Source organism: Hylobates moloch, unplaced genomic scaffold (assembly GCF_009828535.3).
Source record: "Hylobates moloch isolate HMO894 unplaced genomic scaffold, HMol_V3 SCAFFOLD_8, whole genome shotgun sequence".
NCBI classification, from domain to species: domain Eukaryota; kingdom Metazoa; phylum Chordata; class Mammalia; order Primates; family Hylobatidae; genus Hylobates; species Hylobates moloch.
The window spans coordinates 111,026,909-111,052,550 of NW_026652283.1; the positions used below are offsets into that span (position 1 = coordinate 111,026,909).

Here is a 25,642-nt window from a genome sequence, read left to right on the forward strand (position 1 = left end):
GGAAAGTGGGAGTGTAATGAGTGAGTGTCTGGCTCCCTGAGACATGCAGGATGCTGCCTAAGAGGCTAAACTGTTTCCTACCCCACTCAGAATATTAAGGCAACCAGCACAGCTGAGTGGTTGAGAAAGATTGAAAGCAGGGAAGAGAGGCCATGGAGGCTTCTAACTGCTCTGTAGACCTCCATCAGAAAGTTCTCCCCAAGCTGCTTGGGATGCCTCACCTACAGATCCCTTCCCCTAGGTGGTCCACAGGCACTCCAAATGCTCCATGCACCTCACACTCCCATCCCCACCCCAGGCCAGCTCCCAATGCATGCACTGCAGATAGCAAGTGCAAATTACCTGTCATACAGTCACTGAGCTCAACTCGGTGGGATTCAGAGAGGGCACACAAATTTGAGCATTAGAGGACACTGGCCAATGGCACACAAATGAGAGACTCCCAGCACTCAGCCTTGCAGGATCAAGAGAACACGTACAGTGTAAGAATTACCCACTAATTGAAATATGAAGTATAGGGTAGACATGTCCATAGAAAAGGTCTGAGACAGCCTCAAAATCCCTAGCTTGGCTGTTTGGAGAAAGTATTTCTCACCCAAAGACAGTAAAGACTGAAGATAACTGCTTCTTCTAATGCAAAAACAGCAATGCAAGATGTTAAGTAACACAATCCTGTAAAAATCAAAAAATAATAATAATAATATTCTAGTAACCAGTTTCAAAGAAATGGACATCTGTGAGTTGCCTGAAAAAGAATTCAGAATAATTTTTTTAAGAAAGCTCAGTAGGCCACAGAATACAAAGATAAGAATACAAGAGTTCATTGATTCCTCAATGAAATCAGGAAAACAATATAAGAACAAAAGAAGTTCAATTAAGAGAAATTATTTAACAACCCAAACAGTAATTCTGGAGCTGAAGCATATACTGAATGACATTTTAAATGCAATAGAAAGTGTCAACAGCAGACTTACTTATGCAGAAGAAAGAAGCTGAGAACTTGAACACATGTCAGTTAAAAATATCTCATCAGATGGGGGAGAAAAGGAAAAAGACTGAAAAGGAAGGAAGAAAGAAATCTACAGGATTCATGGAACACCATCAAGAGAGCTGATTGCAGCATCATAGAAGGTAATAAGGGGAAGAGAGGGAACGTGGCAGAAAGCTTATTTAAAGAATACTTATTTAAAGACTGAATACTTCCCAAATCTAGAGAAAGATATGAATATCCAGGTACATGAATCTCAAAGACCTCCAATCAGGTTCAACCCAAAGAGAAATTCACCAAGACATATTATAATCAAACTGTCAAAAATTAAACACAGAGAATCTTGAAAGCAGGAAAGAAAGGGAGTTGAGAAGTGATGTCTGCAAGATAGCTTACACATACCTGGCACTTATGCCCCTCACAAAAACAACTAAAAGTCAATTAGAGTGTCAGAGGGAAAGCATTAGAGTGCAGCAAGAGAGTAGTGAGATCCCTGTAGTGTTCAGAAGCCCAGGAAGGCAGCATAGTGAGGGTGATGGGGCACCCTGCCTCTGCCAACTCATGTTCCCTGGTGAGATTAGCTTGGAGTCAAGAGGGACTACCCCCTTGAGGGGAAAAGGTAAGCAGAAGATCCCCACCAGCTTCCACTGCCACTGAAGGCACCTGCAGTTCTTACTACAAGAGTATACCACAGCCATAGCAAGCCCTGAGCCTAGTTTGGGGAGCTGCCTGTAATTCACACAGCTACATTGCTTCAGATTAGGAACACAAGTTGTGCATCCCTCACTTTACCCTCTTTATGTAAGCTGCTGCGATATGGCACCACCTTGAAACCAGATCCACTGCTAGAGTGTGTCCTGCTCTGAGGGTTAGTAGCCTCTGTGTGCCACCAATCTTGGGTCTCCACCGTCATTGCACCAAGCTTACTTGGGTGGGTGCCCAGCGCTAGGGCCCAGGAACAACTGTGGACTCAGATCCTGCACATGAGACAAATTGATCCCAGGCTGGCTGAATTAATGCAAGCTCATGCCCTTGTCTAGAGAAACAGCCCAGATGACCCACCAAAGGCATACCTACTCTTAAGCCAGCAGAACCACCATGTTCCCTCACCTCCAGCTGGAGGTACAAGCCAGCAAATATGTCCCTGGCATTCATATCCTCGAACCATGGAGCAATTATAGCCTGTGCAACTTATATGTGGAATGTAAAAAACTCAAACACAAAGAAACAGAGGGTAGAAGGGTGGTCACCAGTGGTTGAGGTAAGGGTTGGAGGGAAATAAGTAGATGTTGATCAAAAGGTACAAACGTACAGTCATAAGATGTGTAAGTTCTGGACACCTAATGTACAACATGGTGATTGTATTTAATAATAATGTATTATGTACTTGAAATTTCCTGAGGATAATAGATCTGAAATATTCTTAACATAATGAATAAATTGATGAAACAGGTGAAATTAATTGTAGTGAGATTTTAAAATTTTTACATAATATGTCCAAAATATTTTACATTCTTTTTTCCGTATTAAATCTTCAAAACCTAGTGTTTGTTTTACACCTACAGCATAGCTCAATCCAGTCTAGCCCTATTTGGCATGTCTCATAGCCACATATAACTTGTGGCTCACTGGCTCCTTGGGTTGGAAGGCGCTTTACCAAGACAAGTTCAAAATTGGACATGGACTGGTAAGATGACTACTTATGGTAGTTCCCATTTAAAGGACCACTTAAACTGGAAATTCAGAAAGTTTAAAATTACTTCAAGGCTGGGCATGGTGGCTCACGCCGGTAATGCCAGCACTTTGAGAGGCTGAGACAGGTGGATCATCTGAGGTCAGGAGTTCAAGACCAGCCTGGCCAACATGGCGAAACCCCTTCTGTACTAAAAATACAAAATATTAGGCAGGCATGGTGGCGGGCACCTATTAATCCCAGCTACTTGCTGAGGCAGGAGAATTGCGTGAACCTGGGAGGTGGAGGTTCCAGTGAGCCGAGATTGCACCATTGCACTATAGCCTGGGCGACGGAGTAAGACTCCATCTCAAAAATAAATAAACAGACTACTTCAGGTCTAAAAGGAATAAATAAACGTAGGTGATGAAATGTCTTAGGAGATCACTGGGGAAGGTAGTTTAGATCATAGTTCCTTCAGCTACTCCTCAAATCACACTTTAAGGATTTCCTGGAAGAACTGACCCTGTCCCATTAAGACTGGCATTAGCCCTTTTGGAGCTGTGAGTGTGACACACAAGCTGTCATGGAGAACTCTGGGAATGTGCTTCTGAGGGATACCCGGTATGACTTTGGGGAATTCCAGAACAATCAGAAGAAAAAGCAAAGTGTAAACCAAAAGATTAACCACAAGCCCTATATTAAAATGTTGCCATAACAAGCTACCTTTTTTGTTTTCGAAGATGTAAGTTACATAGGGAAAAATTTAATGAGTGACAAACTTTTATCCTTAGGCAAAATTTAGTCTCTTACCCAGATAGCAGTACTTCTTTAGCCCAGATTACTTATCTTCGGTAAGTGGAAGCTTAACCTATCCTTGTGTTTCAGAGACTAATTTCTTTTTTCCATTTTGTTGAACAACAAACTCAGTAATCCCGTTAATCAAATCAGGGTGTGTTTTCTTTTTTAATTTTATACTCAGCTATAGTCAAAACCATCACAAGGCCAAGCTGGGTGGGACCTTTGGGAACAGCCAGAGCCAGAGGCCTTGTGGGTGGCAGATCTTCGTAAGGTTGCTCTGTTTGTGGGTTGGAACCGGACAATTTATTTCTTGAGTGTTCCACCTAGAAAATAAAATGTGTGATATTTTCTAAGTAAGCTTTGTAGACTTACAGAATGTTGATTTTAGTTTTGAAAAAGAGATGAAATGCTGAATACTTATACAGACTGAGTTTAAAGAAAGAATTTTGAGACCTAGAGAAACAGAGTAAAGAATGAGAGAAATCATAGTATTTCAAAATTAGTTTTCAGCAGGAATTGCATACTCTTCTTAACAACTCACATCTCCTTCTTCTTCTCCACAAAGAGGACAGTGTTGTTATTCAAAGGTAAAAGCACCTGCTTTCTACTCCTAATCTTGGCAACTGGTTGGGCCCTGAGGAAAGAAATAGCAGGGCCTGGAGGTGGGGAGCGTCTGCTGATGGTCACTCAGTTCTCCTTCCTCTCTGAAGGGCGTGTCCGGGAAACTCCATAGGGACAGTGAAGAGTAAGGTAGAGCTGAGTCCACAGTCAAAAGCAGATTCCTATGAGAGCTTCATGTGGTGGGGTATGGGAACAGAACGCAGACAAATGAAGCTCTCAGAACACTTCCTGCAGACCCAGGCCTCCTGGACTGTGCTAGTGTTGAGCTCTGATTGTACCATTTTATTAAAAAGTAAACTTTTTAATTTTCAAACAAATGAAAGTCATAGAGTTCATTTAGAGAGCAATAGGGCAGAAAGGGAGAAAGAACGGAATTCACACTTTCTTTGGATTTCCCAGAAAGCCACGAACACGAACTATATAAGTAAAAATGTGTGGTTATTTGGTATATTTAGGCAGTAGGTTACTACTGTATTCTGAAACCTGATATGGGAGTAGCATAGGGAAAAAAAAAAAACCTGAACATTTTCTTTTTAAAAATGTAATTTCCAGCATAGCTTTCATACAGGAACTCTGTTTTGAATGCGGTTGCTTTCTTAAGTCAGTAGGTAGTGGTGGGTGGGCCACCTGGTCAAGGAGAAAGCCTCTGCAACTCAATTCTGCCATCATTCTGTAGTACGCAGAAGGGAGATGAGCAGTCCTTACTTGAATAAGCAGTTCCTTCAGAAGCTCCTTGTTTTGTTTGGTTTTTTTGTTTGTTTGTTTGTTTGTTTTTGGTTTGTTTCTTTGTTTTCCATTGTAGAGATCTAGGAGCAAAGTGTATTGCTGTGTACATGGCATTATTGCTTTTCTGCTCATTTTGTCTTAAGATGGCCTTTTGCCCTGTCTGCATGAGAAAACGCAATGTCAGGAGGAAATGTATTAAGTTTTGATTGCTAGAGCAATGAGGTGTGAATGCAAATAGGAACAGTCAGTTAAAATTGCAGCCCAGTTGTCTTTTCATTCAGGTTATTACTATCGTATTCATGTACCAGAGGTCAAAAGGAGATATTATTCTATAAAATGGGATATAAAATGGTATGCAGCGCTCTGGAGAGAAACTGTTCAGTGAGACCCATGTAAATACCTGTGTGGATATGATTAAACTACTTTTCAAAGAATATCAATAGTTGTAATTTTTTTCAAAACGCAATTAACGTTCAACCCAAGTAGCAGTTTACATGGTCTTAGACACGATAATTTTTAGTTATCCCTCATATACATTGATGCTAGTGAAAAGGGATTTTTTTCCCTACTTATTTGGGAAGTTTTGTTTTTGTTTTTTGAGACGGATTCTTACTCTGTTGCCCAGGCTGGAGTGCAGTGGCATGATCTAGGCTCACTACAAGCTCCGCCTCCTGGGTTCATGCCATTCTCCTGCCTCAGCCTCCCGAGTAGCTGGGACTGCAGGCGCCTGCCACCATGCCCAGCTAATTTTTTTGTATTTTTGTTAGTAGAGACGGGGTTTCACTGTGTTAGCCAGGATAGTCTCCATCTCCTGACCTCGTGATCCACCCGCCTCAGCCTCCAAAAGTGCTGGGATTACAGCTGTGAGCCACCACACCTGGCCATATTTGGGAAGTATTTTTACAGATAATTGAAGATCAGCTTAATAAAGAAATACAGCAAAAAAATGTAATAAGGAGGGGTTACACACTGAAGAAAGAATTTTGCTTGAGTAGACAAAGACACCATTAAACACTTGAGTTGCCTTTGGCTCTTGGTGGTCACAAAAGGCTTTATCAAAACAGCAGATTTTAATTAATTAAGAGAGAGCTCACTGAATGGGCCAGGTCCAAGAAAACAGTATGTAGATTCTTGTCAGCAGAGATCTGCCATTGCAGTTGTATTTGGTAAAATTCCATCCCAAGTTGTTTTTCTGATAGTGGAATTATATTATGCCTACACTGCTGGAACTCTTTTTACCCTGTTGGAGCATTCCTAAGGAAGGAAGCTGAGTGTGCGGCTTTGAAATTATTTAGAATTGACCTGAGAATGAATCTGCAGAGACAAAGATAAAATCTTTAATAACATAACCAAAGGTAGCAAAACTGCCCCTAAGGCACACATTTTTCTGGAACTGTCTTTGCCCTTGTAAATGAAAGACACATACCTGAAAGGGCTACATTATGAAGACTGAACAGCAATTTCGGAGAATGAATTAAGGCCACTCTTATTAGTTAGAGGCGTTGTCAACAACAGGCTACTTGACTGCAAGACTCTTCTTTTTACTGCCACCATGCTTTCCACGGACTCATTGTTAAACATCCCGTCCCATTTTTAATGTGCCGTATCTGGAACTATGTTAATTTTTATGTAGTGACTACTTTGTGGCCTGAAATTATATTAGTTAAAACATTTTGTTGTTGTTTCAGATTCCCTTTTCTACCATCTGGCAATGAAAAATTATCAAAACAAAGATATAATACTTGAATATGATTATTGTTTGTTTAGTACCAACAGCAGATTTCCTCCTGAATTCATATTGATGAGGCTAATATCCTCTGACCCAGAGAACTTAGAATCGTAGGTTAGTATGGAATTAAGTATCCAAAGGTAAATGAGCTCCTGATACATTACATGTCAATTTCATGTGAGAATGATCAGGCAAGTACATTCCAGATATAAATAATCCTTGACAAATCCTTATCTTTTTAATGTATGCTTTTAGAAGACAAATGTAGAGCCTTCTCTTCATGTTGTAATGAATTGTAATGAGACCTAGTAATTATCCAAATGAGGAATCAATGGAGTCCACCTACAGTGGTCCAGGTTCTCACTTTATTTTGAAGCTCGAAGTGGGCAATAAAATCTATTTTTCATGTACTACTATATAAGAGATTCTCAGGGCCGAATGAGGTGGCTCGCCCCTGTAATCCCAGCACTTTGAGAGGCCAAGGCAGGCGGATCACCTGAGGTCAGGAATTTGAGACCAGCCTGACCAACATGGAGAAACCCCGTCTCCAACAAAAATACAAAATTAGCCAGGCGTGGTGTCGCATGCCTGTAATCCCCGCTACTTGGGAGGCTGAGGCAGGAGAATGGCTTGAACCCGGGAGGCGGAGGTTGCAGTGAGCCAAGATCACGCCACTGCACTCCAGCCTGGAGAAAGAGCAAGACTCCATCTAAAAAAAAAAAAAAAAAAAAAAGTAATTTACTAGTATACCTCTTGCTGCTCCTTTACTTTTTCTTACACACCAGCTTTCATTTAAAACTTAAATTTCACAATCGGTCTTAGGAAAAAAGATACAAATCACATCTTCTCTGAAAGGAAGAAAGGAAATAAACTCTCCCAACGATGCTGTTGCATAGTTAAGAAATATGGCCTTCCTACTGCCCAGAAAGGTAATATGAAGAGAAATCAATGAAGAGAGAAATTCCAGTTATATTTCTTGCTGTTGCTCTCCAGAGCATCATTCAGAGTTATTTTTCTTTATTCTGAGACAATTTTATTTTGTCCTCAAATCCTCTGGATAGCATTTACATGTGTGGTTGAGTCTGTAATCCTAGAGACACTTGGCTAAAACTAATACCTGCTGGTTAGTCCTGAGATTAAAGTTATGTTTTCCTAAAATGTTTTGAAAAGGCGTATTTGGTTTGATTCAGTAAAATCTAGACTCAGAGACTGGTAAAATGCAAAGCTACATTTCTGGGCTTTGTAACCTCTGTCCCTATAAGCCTTTTTTAAGTCAGAAATGGAGCACAGCGTTTGCAAACTCATCAACCCTCGAAGGCTTCCTTAACAGCAGGGCAGGCTTTGTTTTCCGGCCCCCCTTACCCCCTTTTCTCTGCTTTGTCTTTTCTTCTGGTCTCATGATTCATGCACTGCCACACCTCTGTTGCCTTTTGTTTGTTGATTGACACACCGGTGTAATTTATTTAAGACAATAGCTTTGCAGCTGGAGCTGTAAAATGAGTGGATGAGATGGCTTTCCTTCATGTATTTTTCAGGTGGATTCTCCCAGTAGTATCACTTTATTCAAAGACTAGTGGAAAACTGTCCCTATCACCTTATCTCCTTTTGTCCCCTTTCAAGTGATCTAAACAATTTTTCTTCATTCTCTTTTCATTGTGTAAACGCTCCAGCTTCATGAAATCGTATGCCTTACACTGGTTTCCTGAATCTATTTCTAAACTACCTTTAGAATATTTTACTAAACTTTGTTTCTGTTGGGGTAGTTCTTTTCTCTTTTTTAGTCTTGCCACCAAGGCAGTTTAGGAGTAGATTAATTAATAAATTCATAAAATGAAAAGGAGTTTAGAATCTTTATGTCCTGTGGATATTATCTTGTTCAGTCCTCTGATTTCACAGTGCATCTACTGATGTGTGATACTGATGACTAGCAAATGCCCTTATGAAACCATCATGTGGCCTTCTGAGATAATGCTTAGCATGCTATTCTTTATTTTGTTACTTCTTTATTGAAATTGAAATGTGTATTTAGTAATGCTTTAACCAGCAAATAATAATACTTGATAAACAGTGGTTTAACCCATAGGATATTTATTATTCATACTTAACATGATTCCAGAGGTCGTAGCCTTAGGGTTGCATCCAGCTCATCATGTCAACATGGCTCTCTCCGTCTTTCCATTTTTCCTCAGATGCAGCATGTTGTCCTATTTCCTCATACCTACTGCCCATGTCACAGGGCAGCAGCTTTAGGAGTCATGTCCATGTTAAGGAGGGAATAAGAATAAGAGGCTAGGCCACGTGCGGTGGCTCACGCCTGTAATCCCAGCACTTTGGGAGGCCGAGGCAGGTGGATCACCTGAGGTCAGGAGTTCGAGGCCAGCCTGGCCAACATGGCGAAACCGCATCTCTACTAAAAATACAAAAATTAGCTGGGCGTGATGGTGTGCACCTGTAATCCCAGCTACTTGGGAGGCTGAGGCAGAAGAATTGCTAGAACCCGGGAGGCAGAGGTTGCAGTGAGCTGATATCACGCCACTGCGTTCCAGCCTCGACGACAGAATGAGACTCCGTCTCAGAAAAAAAAAAAAAAGGAATGAGAGGTTAACACCAGTGACTTCTCCTTAAATTCTGTCCCTTTTATCAGAAAGCAAAATCACTTTCCCAGAAGCCCCCCAAAAGACTCTTCCTTATCTCTTACTGGCCACAATATCACATGGCCCAACTTAGCTACAAGAGGGACTGGGAAAGTAAGTATCTCTGGTTTTATCAGTCTTTGTAGTGAAAGGCACATTAAGAGTAGAGGGAGTTGAGAATGGCCTTTGACTGGTCAACCAACAGTGTCTGTCAGAGTAGTCATCCTAAAATCTATATACATATAATCTGTATTTTCATATCAGTGGAGGTAATGTAGCTTAAGAGCCGTGGGTTTTGAACTCAGATTGCCTTGGTTCAAATCCCAGTTTCATTTCTTCCTTACTTTGACTTTGAACTTCTCTTTGACTTTGTTGCCTTAACTGTAAAGCAGGGATGATAAGTTATCATTTGTGTATGAATATTGTGTGAATGACCTGTGTTAAGCCGTTGGCACTCAATAGATGTCATCATCAGCAACCAACGTTCACACCCCACTTGAATACTGGCCAACCCCAGAACATACCGAATGTCTAGCAGCTTTTTCCCATTGTTAAACCAAACAGCTTGAAAAGGTAGCACTTCTAAATTACTAACTTAAAACTGACACATACAAAACCCCAATCTGACTAGAAAAATCCCTAAGATGGATGTATAGTCAAAACAGAATTTGCCTGCCTTTGTTGGGACAATTTATAACTGACATGTTCTTTGGTTTAGAAATAAAACACTTTAAGCTTTCTATAAATTCTTCATGTGTTGAGGCAGGATGGTGGAATACTTATTTTACCGGAATGTATCAAATTAAGAATCTGAGACCCTTCTCTAATTTGCAACATATATGATAGTTCTATATATTGATTGGGATAGACACTGGAAAAAAAAAGTGCCAGAGCCGTGGAAAAAGAAAAAAAAATCTTAGATATCCAAGAGACGGAGGAATCAAGGAACTGTTTGAAACATAGTAGGTACTCAGTACATAGCTGGTAATGAATATCGTTGAGTGAGAAAAGCATCAGAAACTAACTCGAAATTCTGCCAACTTCGTACTGTTCATAGCAGCACCTGTTCATAATAACCGGAGAAGTGGGTAATCCTTGCAGAAAAGCAACGGAGGGAAACCAAGAGCAGCTTCTAGAAAGTGGTATGGTCTTATAGGGGACTGACTGTCCAGGAGATTCGCCATGGAATGGTCCCTCATGGCGAGCCTTTGTAGGGTTACAGGGAGTCGGAAAAATAGTAAACAACCATATCCAAGCCGGTTTCATGTGAGGCCTGGATTACCTGGGGAGGCTCAGGTGACTTTAATACAGAGCCACAAGAGCCATGCAGCCGCCGAAAACCAGAGGTGACAGCTCCTCCAACTTAGACCCTTCTCATGCCTGAGTGTTCTAGATTCATGGTGTTCTATCTGGTAGCCGGCAACTCCAAGTTGACATTCTGTCAGAATCTAGAACAAATGAGAACTGAAATTCTAACTTAATTTCTTATCTACATAAGACAGTCTCTGTACTTGCCTCTCATGTGCCCAGTAAGTGCCCAAGTAATTTGTCAGTTTGGGAAATGAAGCGAAGTCTTCAACAGCCATTCACACTGTCCAGGTGGGTAGTACACAAGTGTGCTCCACACGTGCATTTTGAACAGTTTTCTGACTGCCATTGTTCTCTGGCTTTGCCTTCAGAAAACCCGCTATGAAATGTATGTCAGCATTCTCAAGGAAGGAGGCAAAGAGCTCCTGAGTAACGATGAAAGTGAGGCTGCAGGACTGAAGAAGTCGCACTCGAGTCCTTCGCTGAACCCGGATACTTCTCCAATCACTGCCAAAGTCAAGCGTAACGTGTCAGAGAGGAAGGATCACCGACCTGAAACACCAAGCATTAAGCAAAAAGTTACTTAGAGTCCATCTGCGGCCAGGAAGTGCTGGTCATGGAGCAAAATAGGGTTTTTCAAGATCTTTCTGGTAATCCGTGAATATATTTAAAAAAAAAAAGTCTGTGACAAAATGGTGCATTAGTAATTTTTTCTATTGTACATTTTTGTTAGTTTCTGTACAGATTGTCTTTGCTCTTGATTTCTTTTGCTTTGATGATTTTTGCAACTTGATAGCTAATGCACCTTTTCTGTGAGCAGGAGGGGATCGTGATTTCAGAATGAATTATGTATCCCTTCTCTTTTGGTTTTCTCTTGTTTGCAGTCTGCTCAGTTGTTTTATGTATTCTCAAATCAACTGTTAAACTTTTTTTTAAGGTTGAAGAATTTAATCCATTGTGAAACACTTAACTGGACAAACTGTAGTTTTAGTAAATTCTAGCTGGAGTTAATATACGCCTTTATATGTGAAATCTTGCCCAGTCACGGAGGTAGAATTGAGCGCTCACAGATGCTCCAGCAAGAATCACAGTGCTGGGAATCTAGTTGCTCCAACATGAGGCAGCTTCATGTGCAGCTTAGCACTTGTCGTTGAGATCGGACCCTGCTGGAAGCAGGGAAAAGGAGCGTGAAGATCATAGGATTGAGAACTTAGGGAAGCACATTAGCTTGCTTGAAGTGCTGATTCGATTTCAGCCAAGCAAGGGAAAGAGCAAGTGGAGTCATTTTGCCTTTGAAGATTGAGGAAAGATTGATACCCAGTTAATTTTGTTTGCTAAAGGATGGGGTCAATAATCGGCCCTTGAGGAGCTGCAGCAGTAGGCATGTGCTCAGTCTGCAGGGAATTGTTACCTCACTCCCACAGGGTCTAGACTAGAAATCCATCATCTCTATCGTCGATATCCTTCCATCCAGGAATAGATTTTTCTTACTCTACATATGTGTGTGTGCGTGTGTGGGCATGGGGTTGTGTCCTGGTTGTGATATTGAGGTCTTCCTTCCTAACAAAATAATACTAACGTGAAACAGCTTTTCTTGTGTCCTTAAGACCAAATAAGGGAGGAAAATGTAGCTGCAGTTGTCCACAATGGATATTGGTTCTTTAAAATATATCTGAATGTAATAGTCAGAATGAATTATGGTTGGAAAACTGAGGAATCTGCTGGTTGCAGGTGCAAAGTGACTTTGTTTATTCTTGTCTCAGTCTCCTTGATAGCCACTTCACTCTGCTACTGCTCAACTTTCTCCTAAAAATACTTTATCTATTTTCAGTCCTTTCTTTCTGTCTACTCAAAATGGTTCTATTAACTTTGCGGCCATGAGCTTGTTCCAGTTACAGTCCCTTTGAAATTCAGGGTGATAAACAGAATATTCTCCTGTAGAGGAAGAGAAAGGAGTGAAAGTTTAGCACACTGAGACCTAGAACTTTGTGATTTCCTAACCTTGAAACTCTGTAATCCCTAAAGTTACAATCTCCACTAGTGGCACAACTTCAGAACTAATAGAATCACTTTGATTATTCTTTTTCCTCCCTTAGAAATTTTCTCTAGTTCTACAGTTTATTTGTTGAAGGTACTATGACCAAAGAATCAGCTGCTCTACGTGAATAGCATGGTTCCAGTGAATTAGAGAAAACCTACTGTAAAACCATGGTAGTATCTAAGTGGTATATTGTTATGATGTACTAGCATTTATTTACAGAATTATTTATTAACGTTTACTTCCTTCCCCTCTGTGAATGTCCATATTTGCTGTTGCCCACAGAAGGCTTACCCCTCTCTAGGGTTGCAGTTGCTTTCTTTGTAATAAGTATTTTGCCACACCTTTAAAAAAAAAACTCACTTTTAACTCTCTGCCTTGTTTGAGTAAAGGCAGTAACTGAGTTTATGTTTCAGAACTGCCAAACAAACAGGATAGTTACCAATATGGCCCATGGATCAGATTGATTTTTGTAGCCTCTCACTGAATCCATCATATCCACAATCAAGTTATCTGTCTTTCTACCTGATAATCTAAATTATCAGGATATTTGTTTTCTGCCTAAATGTTTATACTAAGCAGAGGGGAGAGAGGTACCCAGACCATGTCATCTACGAGCTTCAGTAACTAAAGAAAAAGGAACTTCCCTGAGTGGCTTGCATGTGTTTGCCCACAGTCTATGTCTATGTATATAGAATGTCTGTATGTATTTTACTTATTTAATATACATTGAATGGTACCTTGCTACAGTATTTCTGACATTTAGAGTAGTCTTGAAATACTCGGCTAGCATCAGCACCACTATAGCACTGTCCGTGTCATATGACTCACTAATATTAACTCCAGGGACTTCTGGATAGACTAATAGATCATTGGATACGAAGGGCTCTTTTGAAGCTTCAGTATACCAGGTTTGCATAGTTTATCTTTAAAAACAACTTTAAAGGTTCTTTTGTGAGCCAGGATCTCAGACTGCCGTAGCATGATGCTGTCCATCTTTAGCGCATGGGCTGAGAACACCTCTTCCCTGAGGCTTCTGAAGGTTGCTGTCTGTCATGAGTGCATGAAAGAGGGGAAGAGTTTATGCTATGGGAGGAAACAGTCACTGATTTGCCTGGATTCTGAGAGTCTGGCCCATAGCCAACCACATTTTCTTTTGGGTTAATTTCTTTCCTGTGGTATCTAGCCAGAAGAAATTGAGGATGTTTCCTTTCACAGCTGCTCCAAGCCTGTTGTGCAATTCACGGTACAAGGGAGCACCCCTTCCCTTTCCTCTGAAGGTACGCCACCCACCTCCGTCCCCCATCTCAGCGCCCAGGAGCCTTGGAACTTCCTTCCATATGATAAATCATTCTTCTTCACATCAATACACTTCATATTAATTTCTAGTGTAGAAAATCTTGACAGCCATCAGAATACCTTGGTCATAGTCTTGCTGCAAAATTGACCATGGAGGTGGCCCATGTATAAAATCTGAATTTTAGAGGTTTGTTCCCACCTCGCATGCTGGCTTTTACAGGGAGGTGTCTGGGATTCCTCATTAGCAATCAAAACTTAATTACTAGGATGCAGAGTCCTTACTTTATCGCCAGCCCATAGGCATTTCTAAAGTGCACTTTTTTGAAACATCATGTTGCTAACTCTCAGCAGTGTCTAATTAAACTGAGCAATACTTTTGTGAATTTTAATTAATCTCAGTAAAACCATGATGGGAGAGAGTCCTCTGATGGAAATGTAATCCCTGGATTATGTGTAACCTTTTTATTGCTCTTAGATGCAGAGGATAGAAAGCATTTTTTGGTGCAGTGGTCTTGTGCCAAACACAAGACCCTCTATGCATCTCCAACTGTTACCCTAATCTAGAAAATGAGGACTGGTCCCTAGGCAGAAGTGACATGAGGAATTAACTCTGGAAGAGGAAAATCTGGCTGGCTTTCCAAGGCTGAGATAGGTTTGTATTTCACCCTGTGGCCAAGATACAGAACTTCTGAGATTGTGGAAGAATTTATGCAACCAGCAGGGAAAGAGGCCTCTTACTGCTGGTCTCAGTGCTGGTCTTACTCAACTGTCCTTTGCCTGTTGCTCCCTCTATCACGTAAAGATGTGGGAAGGATGAGAGGCAGGGCCTGCTTGTCATGAGCTGCACTCTTCTCTTTTTAACTATTCATTGACAATTGGAAGAAAATTGACATTAAAGAAGTTTCTCCATTGTCTTACTGTCAAAACCTTCTTGGGTTTCATTAATTGTCCTTGAATTTGAGTTCCTTTGGCATTTTTCCTTGTAGTCATCAGTTAAGCTTGTTGCATCCTGAATTCACGGGAAGTTTAGCTTTGCAGGTTTGAATCTCTGTAATTTAACTCCCGTGGACTTGGTCGAGTTTTCAGCAGGTTGGGAGCCACCTCTCTTCATTTCAGCAGTGAGTCATCCCTTGACTTTTCAGATGACAGAATTTTTTCCAGTTGTACAATTAGCACTGTAAAACAAAGAACCAAAGTGGCATCCTAAGAGTTGTGAAACCTAAAGTCTAGTTTATGAGGAATTGTCCAAGTTGGAGTTTAAATAGTATCTGCTTAAGTCTCAAAGCATCTAAGTTACTCTGATAGAAAATGGTAAGTCAGCTTTGTAGGCAGATGCGCCTCTGGGCCTGCTACCTTGCTCTACAGCTTTCTGGCCATCTTTTCTCCCAGGCCATGCCACTGCTGTGCCACAGGTCAGCACATTTCTTTCCACCAGTCTTACGGCATCTTACGTGATGAAATCATCACAGAATAACCCCGTGGTAGATTATTGATAGCAATAGAGAGGTGCTTTGTCACTGATTTTTCTCTCAGATTCCTTTTCCATCTCTCATCCATAAAGGAAGGACTGAAATCCAAAGGCATTCTCCTTTTGTACCTACAGTATCCAGATCCCATGTGGGCAGCCTTCTGCTTATGACAATAATTGGCCCATTGCATGCAGACAGAATGTTTTCATAGAGAGAATGTCATTAAATACTTGAATCTGCATGACAGTTTGACTTGAATGCAACAGCAGGAAAATTTTGCAAGTTACATAATTGTATATACAGTAGGTTTTCTTAAGTCTCTTCGGTTCATCCTTTGTAATTTATGTGTGTATCTGTAGTATTGCAGGCTTTTGGAGAATATTCTTACAGGTAGTATGTCAGTTGTCAAAGAAAATGCTGTCATCTGCCATTGTTGTATTTGTGGGTATTTATAGTTGTATGTATGTAAATGCATCAGTGTGTAGACTGCTTATCAGTGTATGGTACATGTACATCAAAATTATTTTTGTCCTTAATCAGTGTGATATGAAAAGCAAGTACAACCTCATAGGACTGATTATATAATGAAGTTGTTGAGAGTATATATAGTGGTATTGTTTTATTAAACTTAAATTCAAATAATATTTTGATTAAAATTTTTAATAAGACTTTATGCTAGAAAATTCTGTCTTTGAGCTTTGAATCACCAGGGCAAAAATGACTTTGAACTAACCTTGTGAATCTTTTGCAGTGTACTGTGTGCAATACCAAGGGCATAGCTCCCTGTAATTTGGGAAATACAGAAAGAAAAGAAAAAAAAAAAAAAAAAGGCAGCCTGTGCAGTCTTAGTAACTTTAGTATTAAGAGCACTTAAAGTCAAACTGACAATTTTGGGCTTATTACAAAATGTGATGCTTTAAAGCACACGTTCTTTATTGTTGTTGTAATTAGTCCACAAAAAATATAGCTTTCGGAAGAATTAAGTACCCACCATATCATTTATGTATTTGTGTATGTTTTATGGGAGATCAAACCACTCTCGTGGTGCCGCATCCATACTCGCTTGACTTGGAAGAAATACCACAAGCACTAAAGTATATCAGGGCATCCCAGGATTGGGTACTGTATCCTAGGTTTGCAGTTGCACAAATTAGCATCAGTGTCACAGGTAAAAGAATTTCAGGACCAGGTTTAAACTTTATTTTAAATATTTTTATACTTAGGTCTCTTTTTCCTGCCTCTCCCCAAAGAAGAGCCACTGGCCTTAGTTGTTTGAGCTTACTGCTTATATTATAGAGTGTAAATAGATAACTAGAGACTAAAATTTTATTAACCAGCATGTTTGGTATATTTAAAGCAGTGACTGAGTGTGTTTGAGTGAGTGGCTGAGTGCAGTGTCTTTTGTTTAAACACACTGCCTCGTGTCTTTGTAGCTGATTCAGAGAGTTTGAATTGTGGGGTGGGAGACTAACTTCGGCTCCAGGCTACAGTGATGTGTTGGTAGTTACACGTGAGGCATTTTTTTTTTTTAATTAACTCTATAGTCTCAAACTATTTTTGCAAATATATCATTTTTCCTAATTGGTTCTTGACGTGCAGTGGACTGGCTCTGTGAATGATTGGCAGGGTCTTAGTTTTGCGAGAGTATTTCCTTCTAAGAATTATCGTGATCTGCAGAAACAGTCATTTGATTCAAAAGTCATGTAGAAAAGGAGTAGGAGAAACAAAACGTTTCATTTTTGGGCCTTAACCATTTGAAATGTTTGGACTTTAACATAAAGCCATGGAGTTTATAAAGCCAAGTAACCATTTGACATGGATAATAATATCCACTCTAGTGAGAGTATATATGCACATTGATTTTTAATGCTGTTAAGATACTTTTGTAAAACTGTAGGAACAAGAGTAATTAGACCAAATTGAAGCTTAGGGGACAGTAAACTGGTTGCTTTCCATTTAGGGTAACCATGCATGTGGTTAGTCCTCTACTCCTGAGATTCAGAACCAGTTGACTGTCCCCTTAGGTGTATAAGGAGAAAAGTTGGCATGTCTGGGACCTCTGACATGTGTACAGATGTTTGCACACATGCACACATAGTGAATGTTTTAAGTTATACAAACATAAGACCTTAAGATGCAAAGAGCCAGAATATTCTAAAGAGGTGATGAACAGAGTGGGTGGAAACTGCATCACAGATGTTTTCCAAGGGCCAGGGTGGAATTTGAGCTCTAGTGTCTGACTTTGAGATGCATTATATTTTTAACACATAAATGAGGGGATCCATATCAAATTCTTTCTTGTGGACCACCAAATTGAAGGCTTTCTTGTAATTCACAAGCAGCAGCTCTCCAGCATCTCTCCGTAGCCTGGGTGAAGTCCCAGAAGCTGGTGTGCATCATTTTCCAAGGTGGCAGAGCTGCTTGCTCTGCATACCATTCCTTTGAGAGAGGAGTCCAAGTGAAGAAGCAAGGAGGTACTTCCTGTAGGAGCACTGATGCGCCCTGTCCACACTCCCCTCTGAGCTTTACTGGTGAGAGAGCTCCGACCGAACATGCTGAGCAGTTGAGCACTTTTCCATCAGCAACAACAGCGAGGATGGAAATGGAAAGGAACCGGACTAAAATGCATTTCCCTTTGCAGGGCAGAGAGCTAAGCTCTTAGGAATAGTGTTATAGAAATAAGCACCCTAACTTCAATTCCTGAAAATGTTGGTTAATGGAGAGAATTTTGGAGTTTCACTTAATATTTTCCCATCAGTCGACATAAATAAGTCTTCAGACACTCCTAGAAGAGTCCCAGCCCAAGGCTCGATTAAGGACCACACTGCAGGTCTGAGGCTCACTGCTCTGAGTCCTGAATACCAGAGCCCTGCAGAGGGTGGTGATAACACATCATCTCTGCAAAGAGTAGCCTCTCCCCCGGCCGCCACCTCACTCAGGCTTCTACTGAGCAGCAAGGACAGCCTGGGTTTCAAATGCCACTTCCCCTGCTTTAGGGATCCAGGTGTCCTGATAGTGTGACCCTGCTGAGGCAAGATATCAACTCCGAAAGTGACTGAGTCACTGAGCATGGCACATGAACGAACGTCATGACAAAGATTTTCTGAGTGAAGTTAACACCACGTATTTTACCTTTGCAAAAAACAAACTGGCTCACTGAGTTCTAACCACGGATGGACGATATCTTTGCCTCCACACCCAGATTCCTGGAAATGGCTAACGTTTCCTTTCTGGGGGAAGGGTCGAGGAACACTCAAGTGCTAGCTTAGCAGCTTTGTTCAGTCCAGATCAGAGCTGTTAGGTGAAGGCCTAACCACCTCCCTGCAGTCTCTTCTATCTCAAATTTTAGGAACCCTTTTTTAGAACAGAAATGTACACTGGCAGAGAATTTATATTGTCAGCCTTGATTACCACAGGACAGGCAGAAAGGCGGTAATTTGTATCTTTTAATATAAAAGAAGCTTTTAACTTTTCCAGCCTATCATAATGACTGGGTCATATTCACTGTGGCTCTAATTGGCATTGTGGAACATTTCTTTACCTTCAAAGTTTTCTCCACCAATCATTTCAGTTCTATTGCAGTCCTGGTGCCATATGTCCCCTGCAAATTGTGAAAGTAATTAGTGACAAAATAGCAACCTGCTCCTTTTCAATGGCCAAACTGTCAGCATTAGCAGATTTGGGTAAACTAGCGGTACTATAACACGTACTGGAAACCTGTTCCTCATCACCACCTACCAGATTCCGGAAATGCCATCTTCTAGAAAACGATGGCATTTAGGGTGGTCTTCTTTTGAATGGAACAGTAATTTGTGTGGATATTGTTAAAGTGTTTAAAGAATATTTTGACAATTAAGTTTACATTTTACAGTTGCTTTATATTTTATTAAAATAGTTGTATATAAATATTACCCTATTTCACTGTTGTTCAAGTAAATCTAAACCTTGTAGACAAGTGAGTCACCTGATATGTATAGAAGCTGTGATATATAGAGTACATTTATTGTGTAAATGTTTATGAATATAATTGTTCCTGTGTTTTTATAAGTTGGGGATATTTTGTTGTTTTACAACAACAAAATTTATTGCATTTAAATGGTTTTTATGTAATAGAAATCATGCAAAATAGTGAAGGATTTAAAATATGTATATGATATATGTAAATGTACAAACTTTAGAAAGAAATAAATCCAACAAATTTCAATCATTTGAGGGAATGTTTTTGTTTGCTTTTTTAAGCAACTATAATAATACCTTTAAAAATCAAGTAACACCACACTCTGCCTGCCTCCATAAAAAGACAACTGCAAGCCCCACGTTGAAAGATGTGACCGGAGTGGTCGAACAAAGTGGTGAGAAAATCAGACTAACACCAACTCACCTCCGCGCATTTCTGTGAAGATTTGTGTTTGAATACTTCAGAGATCTGTTGTCTTCATTAAGGGGCTTTGAGCAGGGGAGGAGAAAATAAACTTTCTGAAGCAATTTCAAGAGCCATTTGCATTCCCACTTATTTCTCATCAAGGCAAAGAAACCATGCAGCTAGTTATTGTCCTAAAATGCAAATGCTGATCTCCAAATCACTGCTTTATTCTGCCTGGTATGTATCTTTGTGCTCTTTTCATCAAACCTAATGTTAAAAGTAAGATCTGTTGACTTGAAAAATCAAAAATAAAATGCCATCCTATTCACTTCTAAATATTAGAAAGGATGTCTTATATTGGGAGATTTGGACTTCTTGAAACAAGGTCACTGGTTACAGCCTCTTCAACACAAATGAACATGATGCCTGGCAGAGATCAAAATTGCTATGAGGTGTAAATCTCAAAGAAATCAAAGCATTTTGGGGATTGGGAGAGCTATATCCGTTGCCATCCGTTTGCTTTCACTCCAGTTCCCTGCTTGGAATGTGAATCATGTCTAAAGACCACCAGGATGACTGAATAGTAGAAAGGAGAGCTTTATTGGCCATATCAGTTTGCAAACTGGGAGAGACGGTCTCTGGTATGTAAGGAAGGTCCTCTCTCTTCAAAGAGGGAAGGGAACGTTGGTTTTTATGCCTCACAGGGTCTGTATTACACAGTAGAGTCATACGTATTTAGCAGCGGGTTTGGAGGAAAAGCTATCCATAAGTATGTGGGGAGCCAAGCGCATGTGCAATAGGTAAATGTATGCATAGCATACACCCACGTTCATTTTAGGGCAAGGTATTAGCATTAAAATGAGGTGTGATTTGGCTCTTTATGTTAAAAGGTGAACTATAGGATACTAAGTTTGTGCACGGTCTCTAGAACCTGCTGAAACTGGTTTGAGCTCTGCAGTTTCTTACCAGGAAAGAATGAATGTTCGTAAGGCCGATCTTCTTTCCAATCAGCACTGTAGTAGTTGTATTAATAATTCAGAGTTAGAAAGGGTCAGACAGTTTGTCTGTAGCTCTTACTGTTAGGGAGTTTATCAAGAATGTGGTTTTTCTTGTAGCCATAGGAATTTAGGGGCCGTGCTAGTCAAGCCCTGAAGCCTCCACAGCAGATAACTTTTGTTCCCTCAACCTCAGGGTTCATCTTAGTTGATAAAAAGAGTGTCTATTTCAGTCTCTCAGATCACAAACTCAAATATGAATCCCTCCTTGTCAACTGCCTGTTCTCTGGAGGTGGGGGTTTTGTATCTTGTTGTATTCTTTGTGTTGCACAGTTAATAACATTAGCAACAGTGGGACTATACAGATACTTGATAACTCATAGGGGGAAACTAAAACCTAGAGCAAATTAAATTGCATAAGGAATAAATAGTATAAGGATACAACAAGCAACTCTTAATGTCTCATCTCTAGATCAATTCTATTCCACGGAACTGAGATTCATCAATGAGACTGCTCAATCACTGTCCATTTTTATTGATAAATTATAAGCAATAGGAAATACTGAAGACAGGCATACATCTTTCTAATATTAGTGGAGAAGAGTGTGAGTTCTGTATGCTGTAGACTAGTGAGCTTGATGTTAATTCTGGGCATATTTTTAGAGTGAATTGGAAGGGCAGCAGCAATTATTGGAAGCCAGTGTGGGTTCCCAAAAAGAAACTTTTTCAGACTCCATTTATTCCCTATTTTATAAGACTAACCTGTAGATCAGAAAAATGCAGGAGACAAAATATCTGGGCCATAACAAGGGACTTGGCAAAGTCTTTAAAGAAATATGTCTGGGCCAAATGCAGAAATATTATCTGGACATTAGTAGAGTTGGTGGGTGTGAAACCACTTGAATGACACTAATTAAAGGATATGTATCAACTTGGAAGAGCATTTCTATTGTCCCGCTGCAAAGCTTGCCTTTTGGCCACATCCATTCAATATTTTCATTAATAACTTGATGGAAGCTACAGAAGGCAAGTTTATGAAAAATGGGTGTGTCATAAAGCTGGAAGAAAATGATTACACTAAATGACAGAATGAGGATTCGAGAAAAAATCTTAGGCAGAGAAATGGGGCAAATTAATGCGGAATGCAAGAGGGTGTAATGTCTTACACTTCAGTTACAAAAAAAACAATTATACAAGGTCAGGATAGGACATTGTGTCACACAGAATAGCAAGCAAGTGGGAAAGAAAGTCTCCAACTGAAATCCACAGCAAGGTCGATGACAGTCAACAGATGATGCACCACCAAAAACACTGGTGCCGTCTTGGGTTACACTGATGTATGTATGGCTTCTTTTTTTTTTTTTTTTTTTTTGAGACAGACTCTGTCGCCCAGGCTGGGGTGCAGTGACGTGATTTTGGCTCACTGCAAGCTCCACCTCCTGGGTTCACGCCATTCTCCTGCCTCAGCCTCCTGAGTAGCTGCGACTACAGGCGCCCGCCACCACGCCCAGCTAATTTTTTGTACTTTTAATAGAGACGGGGTTTCACTGTGTTAGCCAGGATGGTCTCAATCTTCTGACCTCAGGATCTGCCTGCCTCAGCCTCCCAAAGTGCTGGGATTACAGGCATGAGCCACCGTGCCCGGCCTGATGTATGTATGGCTTCTAAAACAAGGAAGGTGAGTTGCAGTGCCCTTGACACCAAGACTAACCCTGGGTAAATTGCTCGAGACTTGGCACGTACATGAAACAGAGCATATGCAAAAGCAGCAGCCAGGGCGCCCCCAAAATGGGAGCAATTAAGAGGAATATGGAAAACGTATGACCTGGAAATGGTTAACCCACACAGAACCAGGGCACACTGGTCTTCAGTGTCAAAATGAGTCTTACATGGGAGGGACATGAGAACTATCCTATAGCAATCGAAAGGGTTTAACTAGCTTAGTTATTGAAACTTACAAAAAAATAAGATGGCAGCTCAACAGAAGGGAGCATTTCTAGTACTCCAGGCTGTCCATGACAAACAAGTTGTCAGCCAGTGGAGCAGTTCAAGCATGCTTGGGCGTCCTCAGGCGGAAATACTGAGAACTGAGTGAGGCTTTGGATAAGTAGTTGGATTATTATGATGATAGACAATATTATTGCAAATATTTTCTGAGCCTGGCACTGTGCTGAACGCTTAGCATGAATTTTTGGCATAATCTTTTTGTGTTAAGTCTGATGCAGCTCTATTATTTACCCCATTTTACAGACAGGAAAAGCCTGCATCAGGCCCCCCTCTTCAGATATGCTGCAGCATTTGAACACACCTCAACATCTTCTGTTTTGAATTACAGAAGTCAGAGCTCTGACCCACCAACTTTGGTAGCTTCAGATTGAAGAAGCAATGATTCCACTCAGGGGAATAGGACATATGCGTGTCATCCAGGAAGAACTGGCAATAAAAATAGTCCCTTTCACTCTGCATTGGAATCCCATGGATTTAAAAATCCAAATACTTGGGTCTCACCCAAGAAATTCTGATTAAATTGGCCTGAACTGTGGCTGGGGTGAGCTCTGTCACCCAGAGTGGGGTGCAGTGGTGACATCATAGATGATAGCTCACACAGCCTTGAACTGCTGGGCTCAAGAAATCCTCCCATCTCAGCCTCCCAAGTAGCTGGGACCACAGGTGCATGCCACCACACCCAGATAATTTTCAAATTTTTTTTTAGAGATGGCATCTCACTATGTTGCCCAGGCTGGTCTTGAACACCTGACCTCAAGCAATACTTCCACCTTGAGCTCCCAAAGTGCTAGGATGTCATGGGAGCCTCCACATCTTGCTTCTCTGGAAATGTTAAAAGATTCCCAGGTCATTCTAACATGCACAGCCAGGATTGAAAACCACTTCCCTAGAGCTTGGCAACTCAGCCTGCTCCTGCTGCATCTCTGGGAGCTTGTGGGAATAGAAGAATCTTACACCCTTTCCCAGACCTAGTGAGTCAGATAGATGCTGCATTTTAAGCTGCTCTGCAGGTGATGCGTACGCACATTCAGTTGTGAGAAGCCCCGCTTTAAAGCATTCCCAAGGTGTGCTCCTTGAGGTAACAGTAGCAGCATCTCCTGAGAACTGGTTAGAAGTACTATGCAGCCATAGAAAAGAATGAGATCATGTCCTTTGCAGGAACCTGGGTGGAGCTGAAGGCCATTATCCTTAGCAAACTAACAGGAATGGAAAACCAATTACCGCATATTCTCACTTATAAGTGGGAGCTAAATGATAACACAGACACAAAGAAGGGAACAACAGACACTGGGGCCTACTTGAGGGTGGAGGGTGGGAGGAGGGAGAGGATCCAAAAAAATAAATATTGGGTACTAGGCCTAGTACTTAAGTAATGAAGTAATCTGTACAGCAAACTCCTGTGACACGAGTTCACCTGTGTAACAAACCTGCAACAGGTACCCCTGAACCTAAAAGTTTTAAAAAGTAAGAACAAAGAAATGCATTTCTCTGCCCTATCCGAACCTACTGAACCACAAACTCTGGGGATGGGGCCCAGCCATCTGTGCTTGTTCAAGCCCTCCAGGTAATGCTGATGCCCATAAAGTTTGAGATACACTGTTTAGAGTACCTTCCATGGCTGCGGAAGCTCTTCATGCTCACAAAGGGCAACAGGGAGTTTTCCGCCATTTTTGTGGTTGGTGCAATGCTGCCCGTTGTCAATTGCATCTCTTAACTGTCCTTGTGAAGAAGGGAGAGCAGGCTATCCCCACTGTGGAATGAAATGTTAACTGGAGAGTGCTACTTAGATGGCCAGAGGGCTTCCCTGTATGTAGGAGTGAAGGAGACTCAGCCGTAGCCCTTTCTTCCCGTCTAGAAGTAGGCCTCCCTCGCAGCTTATCCCCCACAGATCCACCTTGAGGCACCTGGCCTGGCCTGGCCCTCCTGAGATGGAATGCAATGCATGTTCCCTCTCATGCTTTAAGGACAACCTGTTCCTCCTTTCTAGGCAACCTTCCCTGGCTATTTAGAGTTAATTCTCTGCTAAGCACACCGTTTACAGAATTTCGGCCACACCGCTACAATTTGCAAGGTGCGCTCATGGTCTGGAAGAGTATAACCAGGGAACACTTACCTGATAGTCTCCTGGTAATACAGCTGTGACCAAATACAGGATGGCCAGTTACACTTGAATTTCAGATAAAGAAGATACTTTTTTAGCAGAAGTATGCCCCATGCAATGTTTGGAACATCCTCATGAAAGAAAAAAAAAAGTACTCATTGTTTATCTGGAATTGAAATGTAACTGAGCATCCTGTATTTTATCTGGCAGCTCTACCCAGGAGGCCTCCTAGGGTAGCATTTCCTCATGAATTTTCCCTTTCTCAGCCAGAAAAGTGATACTGGCAATATCTTTGGTTATTCAGACTTACAGAGGTGTTGGGGCTCAGAAAATGATACCCTAAAATATGGCGCTTTGACATGCTGAGTGCTTTGAACTAAGGGAGATTGGAAGGCCTCAGAAGCAGCCTCAATCCAAGTCTTTCTTACCTCCTGCCCTGCTGTCTTTCACCCTGACGCTCCCACAAACTGCGTCATAGAAGCCAGAATTCCAGATCACCCCATTTCTGCACCTACAGAAGCTTCTTCACACTGACCAAACTCAGGAGGGATTGAAGTGTAAAGCTAAATGCCAGTAATGGATGTAAAACCATCACGTGGCCTGGAACACAGGTATTGTGGTGACAACCATTTTCTCCTTTAGGCAGATGTACAGTGGAAGTCAAATTAGAATTAGAGCAGAGATTTTGGAGTCCAGAGAAGTTGCCTATAACTCCTCACTCTGCCACTTATGGACTCAATGATCTTGGGCAAGTTACCTGATCTGTACCTGTTTTCACATTCACAAATGAGAACACCTAGCTCATAGGGTTGTTATGAGGCTTAAATGAGGCAGTGCATACAAAACAGCCCAGCACGTGGCCCTTAGCAAGCCCTTGCTATAATAATGGTAA

At 41.1% G+C, this 25,642-nt stretch overlaps 1 protein-coding gene across 10 annotated transcripts in view; it reads left to right on the plus strand.

Moving 5' to 3' along the window:
- Window positions 1-19,983, plus strand: part of PSD3 (pleckstrin and Sec7 domain containing 3) — a 575,483-nt gene extending 555,500 nt beyond the window's left edge. For all 10 annotated transcript variants that reach the window (XM_058443514.1, XM_058443503.1, XM_058443505.1 and 7 more), the window contains one exon: window positions 10,850-19,983. In XM_058443514.1, coding sequence (XP_058299497.1) covers window positions 10,850-11,065 — 216 coding nt within the window. In that variant the 3' untranslated portion in view covers window positions 11,066-19,983. The remainder of the gene's footprint in view (window positions 1-10,849) is intronic.
- Window positions 19,984-25,642: the final 5,659 nt, after the last annotated feature.